General features: G+C 38.0%; 1 protein-coding gene across 4 annotated transcripts in view; it reads right to left on the bottom strand.

Annotated features, from left to right (window-relative positions):
* Nucleotides 1–9,951: 9,951 nt before the first annotated feature.
* The window catches only part of Npnt (nephronectin), a 75,504-nt gene continuing 67,964 nt past the window's right edge, over nucleotides 9,952–17,491 (bottom strand). For all 4 annotated transcript variants that reach the window (XM_048813686.1, XM_015484617.2, XM_048813687.1 and 1 more), the window contains 2 exons: nucleotides 14,115–14,371; nucleotides 9,952–12,688 (listed from right to left, as the gene is read on the bottom strand). In XM_048813686.1, coding sequence (XP_048669643.1) covers nucleotides 12,593–12,688; nucleotides 14,115–14,371 — 353 coding nt within the window. In that variant the 3' untranslated portion in view covers nucleotides 9,952–12,592. The remainder of the gene's footprint in view (nucleotides 12,689–14,114; nucleotides 14,372–17,491) is intronic.

Below are 17,491 nucleotides of genomic sequence, written 5' to 3'. Positions count from 1 at the left end.
ACCATGCTTAGGTCACAGAGGAAGGAGTAAAAGAAAAGAATGGATGACATTCTTAAGTAACCACTGCTTGCTCAAAAAAAAAAAATGCCTTTTATGAGTTTTGCTGGGACTGGAATTTTTTTGAAATCACAGATACCATTTATTGAATCACTTAAAAGCCTCGGGAAATATAAACTCAGATCACATCTTTATTATTTAACTAGTTAAGGATTTTAAATTGACCAAAATAACTAGATTAACGTAGTTTTCAATATGGCACTTTTCATCTTTGAAAATACTGGGAGTTCAGAAGTGGCACTGCCAGGTCAAAGGGACATCTTACACTTAGGACAAAATAGCCAATGACCTCATATCAGGAGCTGCCAACCACTCCCTCTAATGGGAGGATTTCCTTAATGCCCATGGAAATCACGGGTTTTCTATAGTAGGCAAACAGGAGGGTGGGGATGGAGCCAGTCAGTATTCAACAGCGTGTCCTAGTCCCCAGGGGTGTTCTAGGAAGGCCACACGAACTTTAGAGCAAAAAAGGACTTGTTTCGAACAGCTGGCTAATCTTGGATTAATCAAGTTGGAACCAACTTGACAAGATATAGACTTGCTCAAAAGAGCAGTGCACACTTGACAGAATTCCTCATTAATGCTATTTTTAAAAATACCTAGAGACTTAACAGTTCTACAAAAATAACTTGGTGTTCTTTGCATACAAGTGTGACCCATTTAAGGAAAAATTTATGGCAGCTGAATTCTTCAGTAATCTCATAAAAATATGAATACAGAGATATTTGCTTTTGAGTAGAGAGTAAAAGCTGGCACATCAAAGTGGAAACTGTTTTGTACAGTTTTCCTACTGTGATTACAATAGCACTTTGAAAATTTGTTGTTTACAGAGGGAGGTTCTTAGGATCTTGGAGGAGATAGAGAATTAAGGCTCTTGACTACCATTTAGGTGCCTTAGACACAGATCATATTTATTTTAGGGGAAAGACTAAAGATATTCTTTGTATATTACAGGTCAGATGTATTAAATGAACCAATTGATGTTTACGTATACATGTGTATGTTACATAGTATTTTATTTATTATTTATTTATGTATTTTGGTAGCAGGGATTGAACTCAGGAGAACTTAACCACTGAGACACATCCCAACATCTTTTTAAAAATTTATATTTGGGGATAGGGTCTAAGTTGGTTAGGGCCTTGCTAAGTTGCTGAGGCTGGCTTTGAACTTGCAGTCCTCCTGCCTCAGTCCTCTGAGCTGCTGGGATTACAGGCATGTACCCCCATGCCCAGCTTGTTACATAATATTTCAATACCAGACTTGATTGGGTCTTTCCTTTCCTGGCATTGAGGAAACAAGTGGTCACGTTGGGGAACTTTACATGGCCAGGGAATTTGGGAGGTTTTGATTTGGGAACAACCTCCAGCCAACAACAGAAATGGAACAGGTGCATGGAACTGAGTTCTGTCAACTATGTGAGTTTGGAAATGGTTCCTTCTGCAGTTGAGTCTTATTTGGGACCCCTACCTTAACTGATTACATCTTGATTGTGGTCAGAGAACCTAGTTACAATTTGCCCAGACTACTAACTCATGGAAACTGTAAGAAAATAAATGTGTGTTGTTTTAAGCAGCTGTTTGTGAAAATATCATTAGGCAGCATTAGAAAACTAACATAATCTCTCTCCATCAGTGGAATGATGGTTAGTGATGGGAATCAGAAGCTATTTTTTAAGAAATTCTGTGAAAGAGTCAAAGGAGCAGGTGATCATGTAAATACCTAAAAGTACAAGTGTCTAACTCAAACCAGAACCTGTTTACCTTATAGACTATGGGGAGTATGGGCGTTTGAAAGTTCTTCATACTCTTTTTGGCAATGTATACTTTGGAGAATTCTCTACTGCTTGAAAGACCAGAATAATAGATTCTACAGTTCATGAAGTTGAAATGGCACTGGAAAAAGTCCATTTGCTACATAGTTCTTAGACCAAAAATATATTTTTAAAAAATTAACCCTAATGCAAATGTAGAACCATTAGGTACATGAAGCATGTTCATTCCTTAAAACAAAAAACAGACTTCTTTAAATCCAAGGTTCAAAGGTTGTTATTTTTGTTCTTATTAACTCATGTGATGCAGGGTGAAGAAATTAAATAGAGAAAAATGTTCAAAACAGATTTTTTCCACCCTAGTTTGTTTCTTACTTTTTGAGCGACGGCTTCTCCAGGTTCGTGCTGCCGACAGAGCAAGAGATCTTTGGAGCAATCCAATATAGCTGGAAACAGCTCTGAATAGCCCAGGACTACAAAGGAGATACAGAGGCCCCAGGGCGTCCTTTCTCATTCTCTTACGGGAGAACAGATATTCAAGCTTTATTCTAACCCGAAGGATAGATAATTTGCAAAATATGATTGCATTCAATTTCCAAATGGGAATCAAGGCCTTTGATTTGTAAAGGGGCATTTGTTCTTCTGTGAGAAAAATCAGACTGCTTGTCATGTGAGGGAGAACCAGTAAACTGACCAGTTTGGGACATAAATTCCTAAGTCTTTGAAAGAGTCACATGACCATTTAAAGCATTGTTTGGAGATCAAAGTGCCGATTCTAGCTCTAAGATGGCCAGTGGGTCTCAGAGCTTCTTGCTGATTAGGAAGCATGTTCTAGAAAACGAAGGCGAGTCATAGGCAGGAATCCTCTCTGATGGGGAGGCATACCAGCAGTCCAGCGTTCCCAAGCAAGCACAAGACCCACAGGAAGGGGACGAATTTCCTCCCAAACCATTCTAACCTCTGTTGAGATCATTTCTCGTGTTCAATGAAGACTGTCAAGGCTAAAAAATTGACACTTCCAAAAAGAATAGTTTTTTTTTCTCTTTTTTTCCCCTGTGTTCAAATATTACCTGTAAGACCCTTAGAACAAATGACATTTTAATAAAGAATCCCTCAGCATTTAATTTTTAGCAGCACAATTTTTGCTGACATTCAGCGGTTTAAGTATTTATTGGAATAAAATGCTATTTTTTTTAAAGCAAATCCAATTAGAAAATAATACACTCTACTTTTGTTACCAGAAAGGCCCCAAGTCATTTAAAGGTACAATTACAAGTGATTTTTCCAGGATTGTGATAGACAGGTACTGGTCTGAATACAAATTTACTTGATTTTCCACCTTCAATTTGGCTCACAGGTATTTTGCCTAAGTTCCCAGAATGAAACTCAATTATCCACAAGGGTGTCTAGACTGATTTTAGCCTCAATGCTATAATGCTTTAATTACCAAAAACTCTAGAAGAAAAACACAGAAAGATTAACTATAGACCATGCAAACCTAAAATCTTCCATTACTGATTACTGCCCTTTCCTAATTCCCCTTTGATAGCTCACTGAGTAGCTAGAAAGCAGTGGCTCATTTTGTTGTCCCATTTCTTGTGTTGTTTATAAATGAAATGCTTTTGGATCTAAAAAGAAAGGCTCCTGTTGGCCATTTTCTTCCCTGTTTCTCTTTCTGAAAGACGACCATCTGCTCAGGTCCAGTTTTTCCGAGAACCTAACCTCCTGCACTACACCTCAGGCCTCCAGGGAATGTTTCCATGGTTCACTGGAGCAAGTGTGGGAAAGGAAAGAGGCCAGCAATTATAAGTGGATTCTGAATTGTTTCCTGCAGCATAATTAGATGTCTGGAATCCCCAAAGCACTGGTCTACAGAGGCAGTCCAAAGTCCCAGAGACATAACTTCAGGATTATGCTTTCTCTCAATAGAATACTATGCAGCCATTAAAATGTAAGTAGTAAAAGCAGGTTCAACTTCAGGGGAAGCTATTTGTCAAGTGTTGTTAATTTTAAATCTTTGCCTGTGGGTTTGGATAGCACAGTCTTAATAAAACAAAAGTCTGAGAAGACGTATACCAAAGTGTCATCAATGACTATTTCCAAGTTGAGATAAAAGTTTTCTTTCTTTTTTCCCTACTTCTTCCTTCCTTCCTTCCTTTTGAATTTTCTCAATATTCTACCATCAGCATTTATTACTTTGTAAATTGCAAAAATATTCACCAGTTTCTCTGAGTGCAACCAAGTGGATGTTCAGACCCTGAAGCCTCTTCCCATTCCTGACCTTGCCTCAGACTCCCCTACAGAGCTCTGATGTTGGTCCTGGGGTAGAGAGGACATTTTTTAAAAATCAGACCTGGAATCAAATTCTGGTACTGGTACCTACTGCCCAAGTGACATTTGGAAATTTGATGAACTCAGTGACCTCTTAAAATAAGGAATGTAATACTATCAAGCGCTATGGTCAAATGAGGGAACCATTTTTAATCAAATGAGAGCAAATTAGATATTAAATAAAAAGTGTTTGTAGACTGTGAAACAATCTACAACTGCTAGCTTTCCTAATATCCTTGTTGTCCATACATGAATAGGGGGACTAATGCAAACTCTTTAGAAGTGGGTTAGGGGCATGTGGAAGCATAATCATTCATTTCTGACAGAGACGCTATTATCTAAATTGAATTTCCTTAGTCATTTCACTAATGGTCTTTCTAGTTATTTCTTCCCAACCTAGTATTCAAGCAAAAAGGCTTCAAGAAACACTAGCTATGAAACATGAGGAAAGTGATATACAAGTAGAAGGAACAGTTTATAAAATGTTCTGAGCTATGGCCAAATGTGGTCGCTGGCTCCAGTGCTTGAGAATTACAGCACCAGGGTCAACGCAGTACAATAAAACCCAGATTCACTGAAAATCCCCAGGATTTTCTCTGCAAGATTGGTTTTATGCCTGGGGTTAGACAGAACACAAACATATTAATAAAAATAGCAACTCAGAAGTGCCCTTTTGGCCGTAAATTATTGACCCCAGTAAAAAATATTAGCATAAATGAGTAAGCTTCACTGCGAAAAGAAAAGTATTAATTGCATGTGGCTTGTTACTCATTTGTCTATGCTCTCTCCTGACACAGATAAGTTCTTTAAGCTTAGAAGTTTTTTTCACAAGAGGCTTGAAACCACACAATGATGAGTAAGAACTACAGGATTTCTTCTACTTGGTCACCCAGATAAATGTTGAAAGTTTTGTGGATTTCATTATTTTTTTAAGAAAAATTACAGCTATTGTGCAATCAAACACAAATCCTGTTTCTAGAATCACCAAGTGTTAGCATTTTTGCTTTATCTGTTCAAATACTCTTTCATGCTGTTATTGTTAAGCCTTGAAGAGAAAGTTAAAAATTTATTTTTCATGAGTCTTTCTTCATTAATCTAAATGTCTGAAATTCATTTCCCCAAAGGGAGAAGACATTTGGAGTTTTCGGCTACATTTGAAACTTCTTTATTTAACTTTTGAAACAGCTGGTAGACCTTTTTGCAATTGTACTGTTAGGTTCCCAAACTAGCCCTGCCCATTAATATTAATGTGTCCTTTAGCAAGTCACTTAATCTTTCTAAATTCAGTTTCCTCATCTGTTGCAGCAGGCAATTATATCTCTAACTTTTGTGTTATAGTGAGGGCTAAGTGAAATACCAGGGAAAGCAATTTGTAAACTCTGTATATTCAAAATGTTATTATTCTCAGTACCAATGAAATAACATTAACTCAGAGTCTCCTAACTATGATTGGCCCTAAAACCACCTTGGGGAAGAGCATGGTACCTCTAGCCATGCTGGTTTAGGGAGCTCTCAGTACACCAAGGCAGGGTGCTTCTCTATTGACTGAAATCCAGAACTGCCCTCTTGAAAGCATGGTTCAGAATCACTTAAGGCCAGACTGCCGGGCCTCACCTCCAGGGTTTGATGGGGAAGGTCTGGTTTAGGCTTGAGAGTCTGCATTTCTAACAAGCTTCCTGGTGATGCAGAAGCTGCTGGTTCCAGGACTGTACTTTGAGAAGCAACTGATCTGCAGCATGGTAAGGATGAGCAGGTTTGTTTCACGGGTCCCTTACGAAGGAGAAAGCTAAACCTATACTCTAAAGTAGTATTTTGCAAATCTCAACGGACATAGAAATCACCCGGAGAATGTTGTTACGTGGACTTGCTTCAACAGGTCTGAGGGGGCCTGCAATTCACAGGTGGTGCTTGTGCTGTGGGTCCACTGACCACACTCTGACTGACCAGCTGCACAGTACAGCTGGTGCTGTGTGTTTGCATTCTACTATAAAGCAAAAGGCTATTCCCTGCTTATTATTCTATCAACCAAGCATCCTGCTCTCAGCCACTTGTCTGCTCTTCAAATAATTCAGTGAGCTTAACCCTGAGAAATAGTGGTCTTTCCTTTTAAAAACTACTTTATTTAATAAGAGATTTGAGAGAGCTTTCCAAAATACACACAATACGAAAAGTCTACTGGAAAAAACAAAACAAAACAAAACAACTCTCCTGTGCATCTATGGCTCTGACCTGCCAAAAATACAAAACTACCTCGGTTCTATTGACCTATCATTTGTATTAAATTATCATGAAAAGAGTTGGCTCTCTTACCTTTAAATTTTAAAAAATGGCATCCACAGTATTCTGCATTTTTGATTGAGGAGAACTATTTCAGAGAAAGAACTGTTAGTTTAAGATTTGAATAAATAAAAATAAGGGATAAAACAGATTTTAAGGATAAAATTGATATCCTTCAGAGAAGGAGGGAATCCATAAGGGGGATCAGACTTATGGTAAAGGGCTAGAGAAAGATTAATAATCCAGTGTAATTAGTAGCATTGCCTTGGACTTTCCAGAAGTGGTTGGAAATGTGGGAGTGTGGCTTGTGGAAGCCAAGGGCGAAGAGGACATGGAGAAAAATCAGCACGGTCATCACCACTGATGTAGAGATACACAGGGAGGGAGCCTTGGAACTACAGACAAGGTGGTACAAGTTCATGGGTGGCCTCCAAAAGTGCGATTTTATAATAGAGTTAAAGTTGGGAGTTAAGGAGTGAGGAGGTGGTAGTAAGGCCCTGGAGGATTGCTGTCATAGATTGAAGTAGGACAGAAGAGGCTTGGCACCCGAGGAATTTTCAGGAAGGTTTATTGACTGTAGGGTTCAGAGGTGGCTCTTGTCCAAGAATTCTTCCTCTGAACAAAGATTTTGGAAATTTTTTGAACTTTATACCCAGTGGGAGGAGGGGTTTGGAGGTTTACATAGAAAAAATTTTTTTCTTTGAGTTCTCAGAAAGTGATTTTTTTTTTTTTCCCTTTAAGGCCAGACAGGAGTCTTTCAAGACTTTACCAAGGAAAAGGAAATAATATCTTTTGTACAACAAGCTTACAGACTGTCACACCTTTTGTGTGCAAACCTGTCATTTACAAGAAAGAGGAACCTACCAGGTACAATAACTGCTACAGACATCCTGCTGATACGACAAGAGGAGAAGCTTAATTATGGCAAGTGTCTTTTGGGTGGGGGTACCTGGTGTGCTTCAAGATGAGTGGTAGAGAGCTAGTAAGGAAACAATCTCAAACTAAAGTGCATCAGTATTACCTGAGCAGCTTGTTATATACCATAGACTGCTGGGTCCCACCTTGAGTGTCTGTAAGTTGAACGTGGAGGTCAAAAATTTGCATTTCTAACATATTCCCAGGACTTATACTGCTACACTTTGAGCGTTAGTTAACTTACTATCTTTTGTTTATTTTGACTCACAGTTTTCAGAGGTTTCAGTCAGTTGGTGAAGTTGCTTTTAGACCCATGAGTCAGTACATGAAGCAGAGAGTATGTGTTGGAGCAAAGCTGCTCACCTCATGGCAGCCAGGATGGGGCTTGGGAAGGAAATAGGAAGGTCCTAAGGCCTCCCACCAAGCACCACCTCTTAAAGTTTGCACCACCTGCCAATAGCATCGCTCTGGGAACAAAACCTCCCAAACACATGGGCCTCTGGGGGACATTCTAGATCCAAACTGTGGCACGTTGGAAATCATTGATTTAGATCAGGTTTTCTCAGCCTTGGCACTATTGACATTCTGGGTCAGATAATTATTTTGTGGAGCTGTCCTGTGCTTTACAGGATGTTTAGCAATATACCTGTCCTTAATCTATTAAAAATGTTTCTAGGAGTTACCAAATACCCCTTGTGGGTTAAAACTACCACAAGCTGGGAGCCACTGCTTTAGATAATTCAACACGTCAGGAGCAACTGTCTGAGTAGATTGAGACAGCCAAGAGGGTACTTGATCTAGAAAATGAAGATATGCATAAAATGATGGAAGAAAGCCCACAGGGTAGGTTTCCACACTTTTAGAAATTAAATGAGGAGTTTATAAGTGAAGGCTTAATTGTTAGCTTTTAATGAATTAACTCCAGAAAAATCAAGTTGGAACTAACCTCTACTATAATTCCAGGTTGCTTTTAGGTTTCTGCATCCTGGAAAAGCACTTAATAATTATCTCCAATTTTATGAATGTCACTTTGTCCTCTAAAATGTAGTCTTCCTGGATTGCTGCCTCACTTATGTTTAAGTGTCTTCAATTGACTTCCTTACCTTGAAGTCTGTGCCATTTGATAGACAAAGCAATGTTCTGCACCAGGTAGGAAAGTTTATTCCATGCTGAGAAAAAGGATTTTTTTTAAGAATAATAATTTAAAAAATATACTGGAACTCAGTGAATTTTTACAAATTTAAATCTTGAAACCACAGACATTCAGACCATTCAACTTTGAATGCTAACATTGATAAAGTCCCAAATCCCCCTCCATTGTCACTCAAATTGTGGCCCAGGACCTGCAGCAGAGGCATCACCTGGGAACTGGTTAGAAACACAGAATCTCAGCCCCGCTCCCAACTCACTAAATCAAAAGCTGCCTTTTAACAAGATTCCAGGTGATTCCCATGCATTTTAAAGTTTGAAAAGCAGTGGTGAAGGTCTTGAAACCCACTAGGCTTAGGAACCTTCAAGGCCCCATATAGTTTTTTTAGAAGAACAATTTTGCATTTACTTGTATGACTTTTTTAATATTTATTTTTTAGTTTTAGATGGACACAATATCTTTATTTTTTTTATTTTTATGTGGTGCTGAGGATGTAACCCAGTGCCTCATGCATGCTAGGCAAGCACTCTACCACTGAGCCACAATCCCAGCCCATACTTGTATGACTTTGATAAATGTCCACCTTCCTCTCTAGATTGGAACCCCACAGGGGAAGTCTGCCCACTGTGGGACCCCAGAGTCACACAGCCAGTGCTCAAAAATCTGTTAAGCAAATCAACACAGTGGACCCTGTAAACTCATCCTAAGCTTCTTCCCCCCACCCCAATCTCAGAGGGGCTTCTGCAAAGGTTTACCTTCTTAATGAACATACTCTGAAAACCGGACCTTTCTCAGATCTCCAAGGGATGATTAGGAAAGATCCCCGAGACGAGAAAACATGCAGTTTTAAACTTTTTACTTGAATTATATATTTATGCAAGATTTGGGTCATCCAGCTATTATGAGTTCTCTGAGTATTGAGAAGAAAGAAGGGTTTGAATTTATTCTCTATAATTCTGCACAAGGACTTTTATTATTCCGTGATTTCATTAATGTTGTTTCTTTATAGTTTCTTTTTTCCATCAGGAAAGGTTGTTGGAATATGAGTAAAATGTTATAAATTAACAATCACTAGCAAAAAGGCTTTTCATTTACAATGCATATATATAAATATATTAATTATAAATTACCCTGCCTTTCCATAAAAGAATTTGAAGCAAATGTTTACAATGAGATGGCAAGACATAATTAAAACAATTTGATAAGCCATGGATTATAGTGATATTCTGCTCTCTCTTTCCCTGTGCATGCTGATGAAAATTGTCTCATATTTTATAAACCAGTAAGAACAATAATGTAGGTAATAATCATCCCTATTCTCCCAAGCAGTAAAGAGGGTTCTACTACAGATAGCTTTTGTGAAACACCAATGTACTATCTCAGTACTTTCTTCCCAGTGCCACCAGCCCCCCACTTCAAAAAAAAAAAAAAAAACCAAGAAACAGAAAACTAGTATTAAGTGTTTTTATTTACAAAGAATTGTATTACTTCACTGATTGAAAACCACTAACATTTTTCACTTTAGAAAACATTAAATAATAAGCAAGATGTTATACAGTACTTTGGATAACTTCTTCCATCATTTTAGTGCAATATATTATTGGCACCTACAAGTGAAATTTTCAATTATTTTCCCCTTTCATCTTCAACTGTGCAGTTATATGAACAAAAAGGAAATGAATCAAAAATGGATCTAAGACCACATTTCTGGCCCTTAATCAAAGGCTCAATGATTTATATTCCCCCTCCCCCTGCCTCTACAAGTTACATGATAAAAGAACTTCTCTTGGACCTACTGTTCAAAAACATTACCAGTTTGTGGGACTTGGGAGATTCCAATTGGTAAGAGAAAGGGAATCATAGTGAGCAGATGAAGGAAAGATCTAGAGGTGCTGTGCATGACCCTCTTCCAGGAGCTAAGTTAAGCTGTCATACACTAAGCAAAGAGAATGCACCAGGTAAAGATGTTTCTATCTGTGTTCCTTGGTAGGGTTTCTCTTTGAAAAAAAAAAAATCTGAAATATCACCTATTGAGCAAGTGAAAGGTTTATACCTTTACCAAAGGGGAAAAAAACCCTGAAACACTACCATATTAGGACAATACTGAGATATTAAAGTATCTATCCATCACAACCTCTTTGAAAAAATTATGTAGATTTTTAAAAAATTGGGTGTTTGTTTTAATACTGCATGGTTTGCCATAAAGGGAGAAACCTTTTAATGAACTCAGCATCATTCTCCCTTTGCTCCTCCCTGTTAGGAGGTCAAGAGGGAAATTCCTAAATTAGAGCCTAGTCCAAATTACTTAGTTCTGAAGATGTTCCTTATATACTAGTAATAAGATCAAATCATCTGGGGGATGCTGTAATCTGTTCTTTTACCTTGAGGTAAGCATATCTTAAATAGGTAGACTTTTATCTAGTTTTTTAAAAGAGAGAGATAGGAAGAGAAAGAGATTTTCACACTTTTTTTTAAATGGAGAATTTTGATTTAACAACTGTCCCTGCCAGGAAACACTCCCTCACACTCTAGTCTAAGCCCATTTCCTCTGGTTCTATTCTTAGTGCACATGGAGAACAGCTGGTCACTATCCTCTTGGTGCCAACCCTTCATATACTTGAAAACCATCAATGGTTTGCCCCTCAGTCTTCTTTTCTCCAGGCTGAATAATCCCAGTTCCTTTAATTTTTCATCATAGATCTTTTTGTCCAACCCTTTAATCATCTTTGTGATTCCTGGCAAAAACAGTAGAAAATATTTTGATTACTTAATTAGAAACGAAGAAAAGTCTCAGGAGTAAGATACCCTTTAAAAGTTATGTATTTTTTAATATAAAGATAAAATATGCAGGGAGGAAATACAGTTGGGGTCCGTGGATGTTAGAATTCCAATCCTGTCTCTTCCTCTGGTGTGTGACTCCACACATGCAATACCTCAGTGCATAGGGCTTGCTTCTGATCTTAACCCGACGGCATGTGCAAGCTCTACCTGTGGGGATTTCGCATGACAAATCTGTTCCAGTGGAGCTTCCCCTATTCTTCCTCTTACCTTGCTTCCATCAGCAGGATCTTTCCTCTACAGCAACCAAACTTTTACAAAGCTTTTTACAGATTATAAGAGAGAGCCATGTTAAGATGGTAAAGCCATCAGTTTTAAATTATATCTTGAAACAGTGAGGTTTTTATATGTTCACTGCAGTTTCTTGTCTCCCTAAATAGTTTACTGTTCTTGTAGAGACTAAACTCAAGGCAATTTAAAAAAAATTCATCCCTCCATTACCACAAACTGACACCTCTGCCAATTTTCTCTTGCTGCCAATGGATTGGTCATGGAACTGGATGACATTTTGCCATGTCTTTTTAGTTCAAGAGATCACAAGCTGCCTTTTACCTTGCAACTAGAGTCTGTAAATATTAGGAACACTTATATACTTAGTATCAATAGCACATTTACACAAAACACAGTACTACCAACGAGGGATTCCATGCCCATTCTACATAATCGTCTTTAAAGTAAAAACACAGATAACAAGAATAAATGCAAATTGATGTGTTATACACCCTTCTTTTATAAAGTGAATGGCAGTGAAAGTCAGAGTTCAGGTGAGGCCAGAACTAACGTAAGTGAAGAGGATAAATCAATTTCACAAGCACACTGTACATCATACCTTAAGGAAAGTCAATACTACTCATGGTACAACACTGAACAGATAACAGAATGGCCATTTGCACAGATTTCTTTTGAAAACTTCCCCATAATTTGCTACAAGGAGCACTCTGTAATCAGGATGAAGGATGGTATAGGTCACACACACTGAAGGCCTTCCCAAACAAAACTTAGGATGGAAGGCAACACCCCAGAATGGCTTGGATGTGTCTACAGATGCCCCTGTACTTCAAGGAGGGTGTCATTGTTCATTGGGATTGCACAAAGCAGGCCAGCAAGATGTGGGTCACAAACCAGACTTCCTCCTGACCCACTGACCCACTCTTCTCCTAGGCCTGATAAGAAGGAGAAGAGGAGAGAAGGTGAGGATTGGAAAAAGACGAGGGAGCAACCAACATAGGAGTTCATTGCTAGTTCTGGAGCTGTTAGCGTTGTTCAGAGCAGTGGCCTTTTCTCAAGCTCACATCATCCAATCCAATCTCCCCAGTGTGACCATGCCTTTTTTCACCTTTGAAGATGACCTAGGGAGAGAATGCACACACCAGTCAAGCCTCCTCTGCCCCTTTCCAATGCCCGCTCATTTAGCAAATTAAAGGCAAACCTTCCCCAAAACTAAACATGAAACTTAAGTGACAAGAGGAAAGACCAGGACATAGTTTCCAGAGTCCTCTGAGGTTTGTTTTTTTGGCAGAAACTTAAATCATCAGTAACCTGTTCATCAAATGTGTTACTCAGAACCAGTTACTCTTTAAAAGGCTGTTCTAAACTACAGACCAAGTCACTTTAGGAATGCTTGTAAAGTAGATGTGTTTGTCAAAGATTACCAAGGTTAAAAGCAAGAAGACGGAACATAAAGGTGCAGAAATTAAGAGCCAAAGATGTGAAAGATCGTGATCATGCAGCCCACCTCAGGAGTTCTTAATTTCTCTGTTTGATGAAATGGTTCTATTGTCCCCAAATGAAACAGAATCAAATACCACCCAGTATGCCAATGTTTTACCTATGGAAAAACCCCACACTTTCACTGCTCTTGGATTTAATCTTCTGTGGGCGTATCCCTGTTCCTTAAAAACAGGAGAAATCTTTCAATGATATAATCTAAAATAATTTATTTTATTTTTTCATTTCTCCAAGTAATGTAAATATTAAGAAAAATTAAAAAAAAACCCTAAGGTGAAACAGTGCACATACCCTGATAAGTCTGTATCAGTGGAGTCTAACTTTTCTTTTTAAAATAGTTTCTAGAAACTATGGACAAGCATAGTTGCAGTGTCTCATAGCAAGAGTCTTATAAGCATCAACACAAAGATGACATTGTTCAGAGTGCATTCATTATTTTGATGGGATGCTGTAGATAATTTTCTTGCTACCCATGATTTGACTATTTAAAATAAAATTTATATGTTCAATCAAAGCTTCTTCTATATTCCATTCTAAACAGAATCGTTCTTTCCAACTGTGATCTTGGATTCCCACCTGAGACTGCTGAACTATGACCTTTAAGGCAAGGGAAAAACATTGAACTTTAAAGAACATTTTAAAATAGAAGAAAGAAACATCTCCACAGTAATTCATGGAAGTAAAAGTTGAACATTTAAGGAATTGAAGGAAAAGGTAAGGCAGCACAATTCAGCACGCCACCAAACCCTTCAAAGTTTCTGTCAACTGTTTTTTTACTTTTCTATTCCTAATTTTTTTTCATTAAAAATTTTGAGCCTTTACCAGGGTGGGAAAGGTGGTGATGGTCAAAGGTTGTAACGAAGAAGGATGAAGAAGCATAAAAGGAATCTCAGAAAGAGGAATGAATGGAATCATCAAGCCCAGAAAAAACCACAAACCTTTGTTTGAGCCTGAATTCACAGAGCAAGGCGTCTTCAAATTCAGACCCCAGAGTTCTCCTATGAAAGGAAAACTTCCCAGGCTCTGCCTCCCTTGGGATCTACTTACGCTCTTGACGTCAGCCCCTCGCAAGGTGATCTGTGTTTGCCTCCAGCCATGGCCACCATTTCTTCCCCACAGGGCTGCTCCGTGGGCACCGTGTTTTCTCACAAACACCTGGAGTGTGCCTGAGTGCAGCCCAGTCACCTTGTGCCTGAATGACAGACACAGGTCCCCTGAATGCATGAGGTGGCCGAGAGGTAGCACCAAGCGAGCGGCTTTTCCCCCTGAGGCTTTGGCTGCCGATACTGTCAGATATTGTCCACCTGGAATGGGAAAAGCAGGGCCATGTGTGTGTGTGCCGGTATCCCTTTCCAGCACAAACAGCACGGGCAGGAGTTTCTGTTTTCATAAACTTCAGACTGTGACAGTCATTAATAAAGAATTCCAGATTATTTTGAAGGAGCAAAATTTGACTTATTCCTATGCCTATGCTGTTTACAAAAATATAATCCCTTGCTCTGCTCATAATAGAAGTTATGCCAAAAACACACAATAATTAGAAATCCAAACACTATGAATGTTTCCCAGTGGAACATGACCATGCGTATAGAGGTAGACACAAACTTACACACATTCACCACCTTGTGAGTCTTACCAATTTTATGACTGTGTTGTCCAACACCTTCTGCCAAGCTGGTTGGGTAGTGTGGTAGAATCAACCCTAAATTTCCTGGGAGAATTTCCTATGTGGCTAATTAACCTCTGGGCAGTAAAGCACATGGCCATTTATAGAGCACTGTATCTGTTTATTCTCTCCTTCTTCCATATAAAAAATTAAAAGATTTCTAAATAAGGAAAAAAATTTTAAAAGCAGTCAGAGCTGGCTTTGCTCTCACTGGTGTGCACCTAACCTCAGACACAGAGGTGTGCGGAAAACCCTCCACATCTTCCTGGAGCATCAGGTAAGTGGTTTAAAACACTTTTATATTAGAACCAATCTATAACGTGTCTACTTTATGCATATATTCTATTAAATATAAGTAAACACTAAATCTTAATAAAAACTTGATGAATCACTTTGGTGATGTTCTTGGATCCCTAGGCCTACAGAGTTGGCTTGCCTCTGTTAGGGAATTAAAAAATAAAATTTCTAAGCAACAATAGAGTGGGAACCACTGCTTCTCAGGAGAAAGTTACGAGTAGATTAGCATTGTGAAACTCAATCCATGTACAAATGACTTTCCCTTTAGGCAGTTTTATCTCAGCCAACTGAAAAACACACTCTACGGTTCAACACTGATTTGTCCACAGGAAAAATGTGGTTGGAATGCTGAACACATGTATCTGTTTTGGTACAAACTCCATTTGCTTTTCAGTTAAAAGATAGGCCATCTCTGCTTTCTTATGCTTAACTTATTCAAGACATGATAAGATCTTCATGTCTTCTCACTCAAGGGTCTCCTTAATAAGTCCCTCAGAGCTCTCTGAGGTCACAGAATCTTGTGTACTTAGGATGTGGCAGGCCCTGTGCTAAGTGCTCCTGGGGAGGTCCAACAACTTGATGTCAGAACCAACCTCTCCCTCAAACCTCCCCATTATACTCTGAGGTGTTTAAAGTCATTTGTTGAACAAATGAATGATGTTCCAAAACCAGAAACAAAACAAAACCCTGCAGAAGTAGGTCCTCGTGACTTGAATCAACAAACACACACACACAGTTTCTTATTTCCTCCCTTCCCACCCTCACTCCCTTCCCCCACAAATTAACCCCCAACATACTTTAGGTCAAAACAGTTAGATGGATTTTAAATGTCTGCCTTTAAGTTAGCTTTTGAATGATCATAGGTATTCTAGTTAAGACAAAGATATCAGGTTATTACCAAGAACAAGTTTTATGAAAACAGGGATTATCTTAAGACCCCGTGGAATGTATACTAATATCATTTTGCGAGTTGCTGCCTGCAAACAAAACAACCTCACAAAATGAAGGCATCCTAACAAAAGATTCAAATAATCCTTCTGTCTATGCACTTAAAACTCTAAAATTTGGATAGTCATAAAAGAAATTATAATCATTCTTCCTCCCTAGATCTGCTCTACAAGTACCAGGGTTTGTTTCCCTGCCCCCAACCCCATGGTGAGGAATTCTTTCTGTGTATAATACAGGAAAGGTTGCCAATTTGAAATAGTAACTAAGGTAAAAGTTAATCCAGCATCCCCAAATAATTACCTCTTAAATAGCAATTTCAATTCTGATTCTAAAATACTGGCATAAATGTGAAATATTTTCATTCCATTTAAAGCATCACAATACCTAAAAAATCAGGGGAATGGGGAATAGTGAATTATTGATGTTGCGAAACTTGACTAGCGAGTTAGGTGTTAAAATTTTAATTTACTTATTTTGAATTCTATACTTGTTGGTTCCTTTACAAAGAGAATAATATAGTATCTATTACTTTAATGTGTTAACTGTGTGGTCAAAGGAGTTTTGCAGTGATTTTATTTGTATTTTATAGCCTGGCTAAGAAACAGGCCCCGGTAGAAATAATACCATTGTGCTTTATCAGTATTTACCCATTGAATATAAATAACTTAGACTTTTACTAACCAAAGAAGTAATACATGCCCATTTTGAAGGAGGGGGAGTTATAAAGAAAATTAAAATAAATTATAATGCCAAAGTCCAGAGATAATGAATAACATTTTGATTTCTGAACTTTTCTTAGGTAAATATATGCACAACATTTAAAAAAAAATTTTCCCCCAAGTACTGGGTATTTAACTCAGGGATGCTCTACCATGCTACAGCCCAATCATTTTTTATTTCTTTAAAATTTGAGACAGGATCTCTGTAAGTTGCTCACAATGTCCTCAAACTTGTAATCTTTCTGCCTTAGTCTCTTGAGTAGCTGGCATTACAGATGTACTGCACCACACTCAGTTAATCCAGCTACTCAGGAGGCTGAGGATCACAAATTCAAGACCTATCTGGACAAAACAGGGCTAGGTATATAACTCAGTGGTCAAGTGTTCCTGGGATCAATTCCCATTACTGAAGGTGGGGAGGGGGGAGGAATACTATATTTGCAATGCTATAACTTCCCTTTTTCATTAAATATATCACAGCTATTTATTTATGCCAAGAAATAGTTTTTTATAGCTGTAAGCATGCAATTAATCACTTAGCAAATTTCTTATTAAACATTTAAGTTTCCAAATTTTCACTTAGAAAGATGAAAAATACCATGAAGTACTTAGATAAGCAAAATAATTTAAAATATTTGTAACACATGAAAAAGGGATAGCTTTCCTTTTTATATAAAAGAATTTTTAAAAATCAATAATTAAAAACAAGAAAATGAGCATTACAAAAAATTATGTGTGTGTGTATATATATATATATATATATATATATATATATATATATATATATATATATA

Source organism: Marmota marmota, unplaced genomic scaffold (genome assembly GCF_001458135.2).
Source record: "Marmota marmota marmota unplaced genomic scaffold, marMar, whole genome shotgun sequence".
NCBI classification, from domain to species: Eukaryota; Metazoa; Chordata; class Mammalia; order Rodentia; family Sciuridae; genus Marmota; species Marmota marmota.
This window is presented reverse-complemented; position numbering and strand designations above follow the sequence as displayed.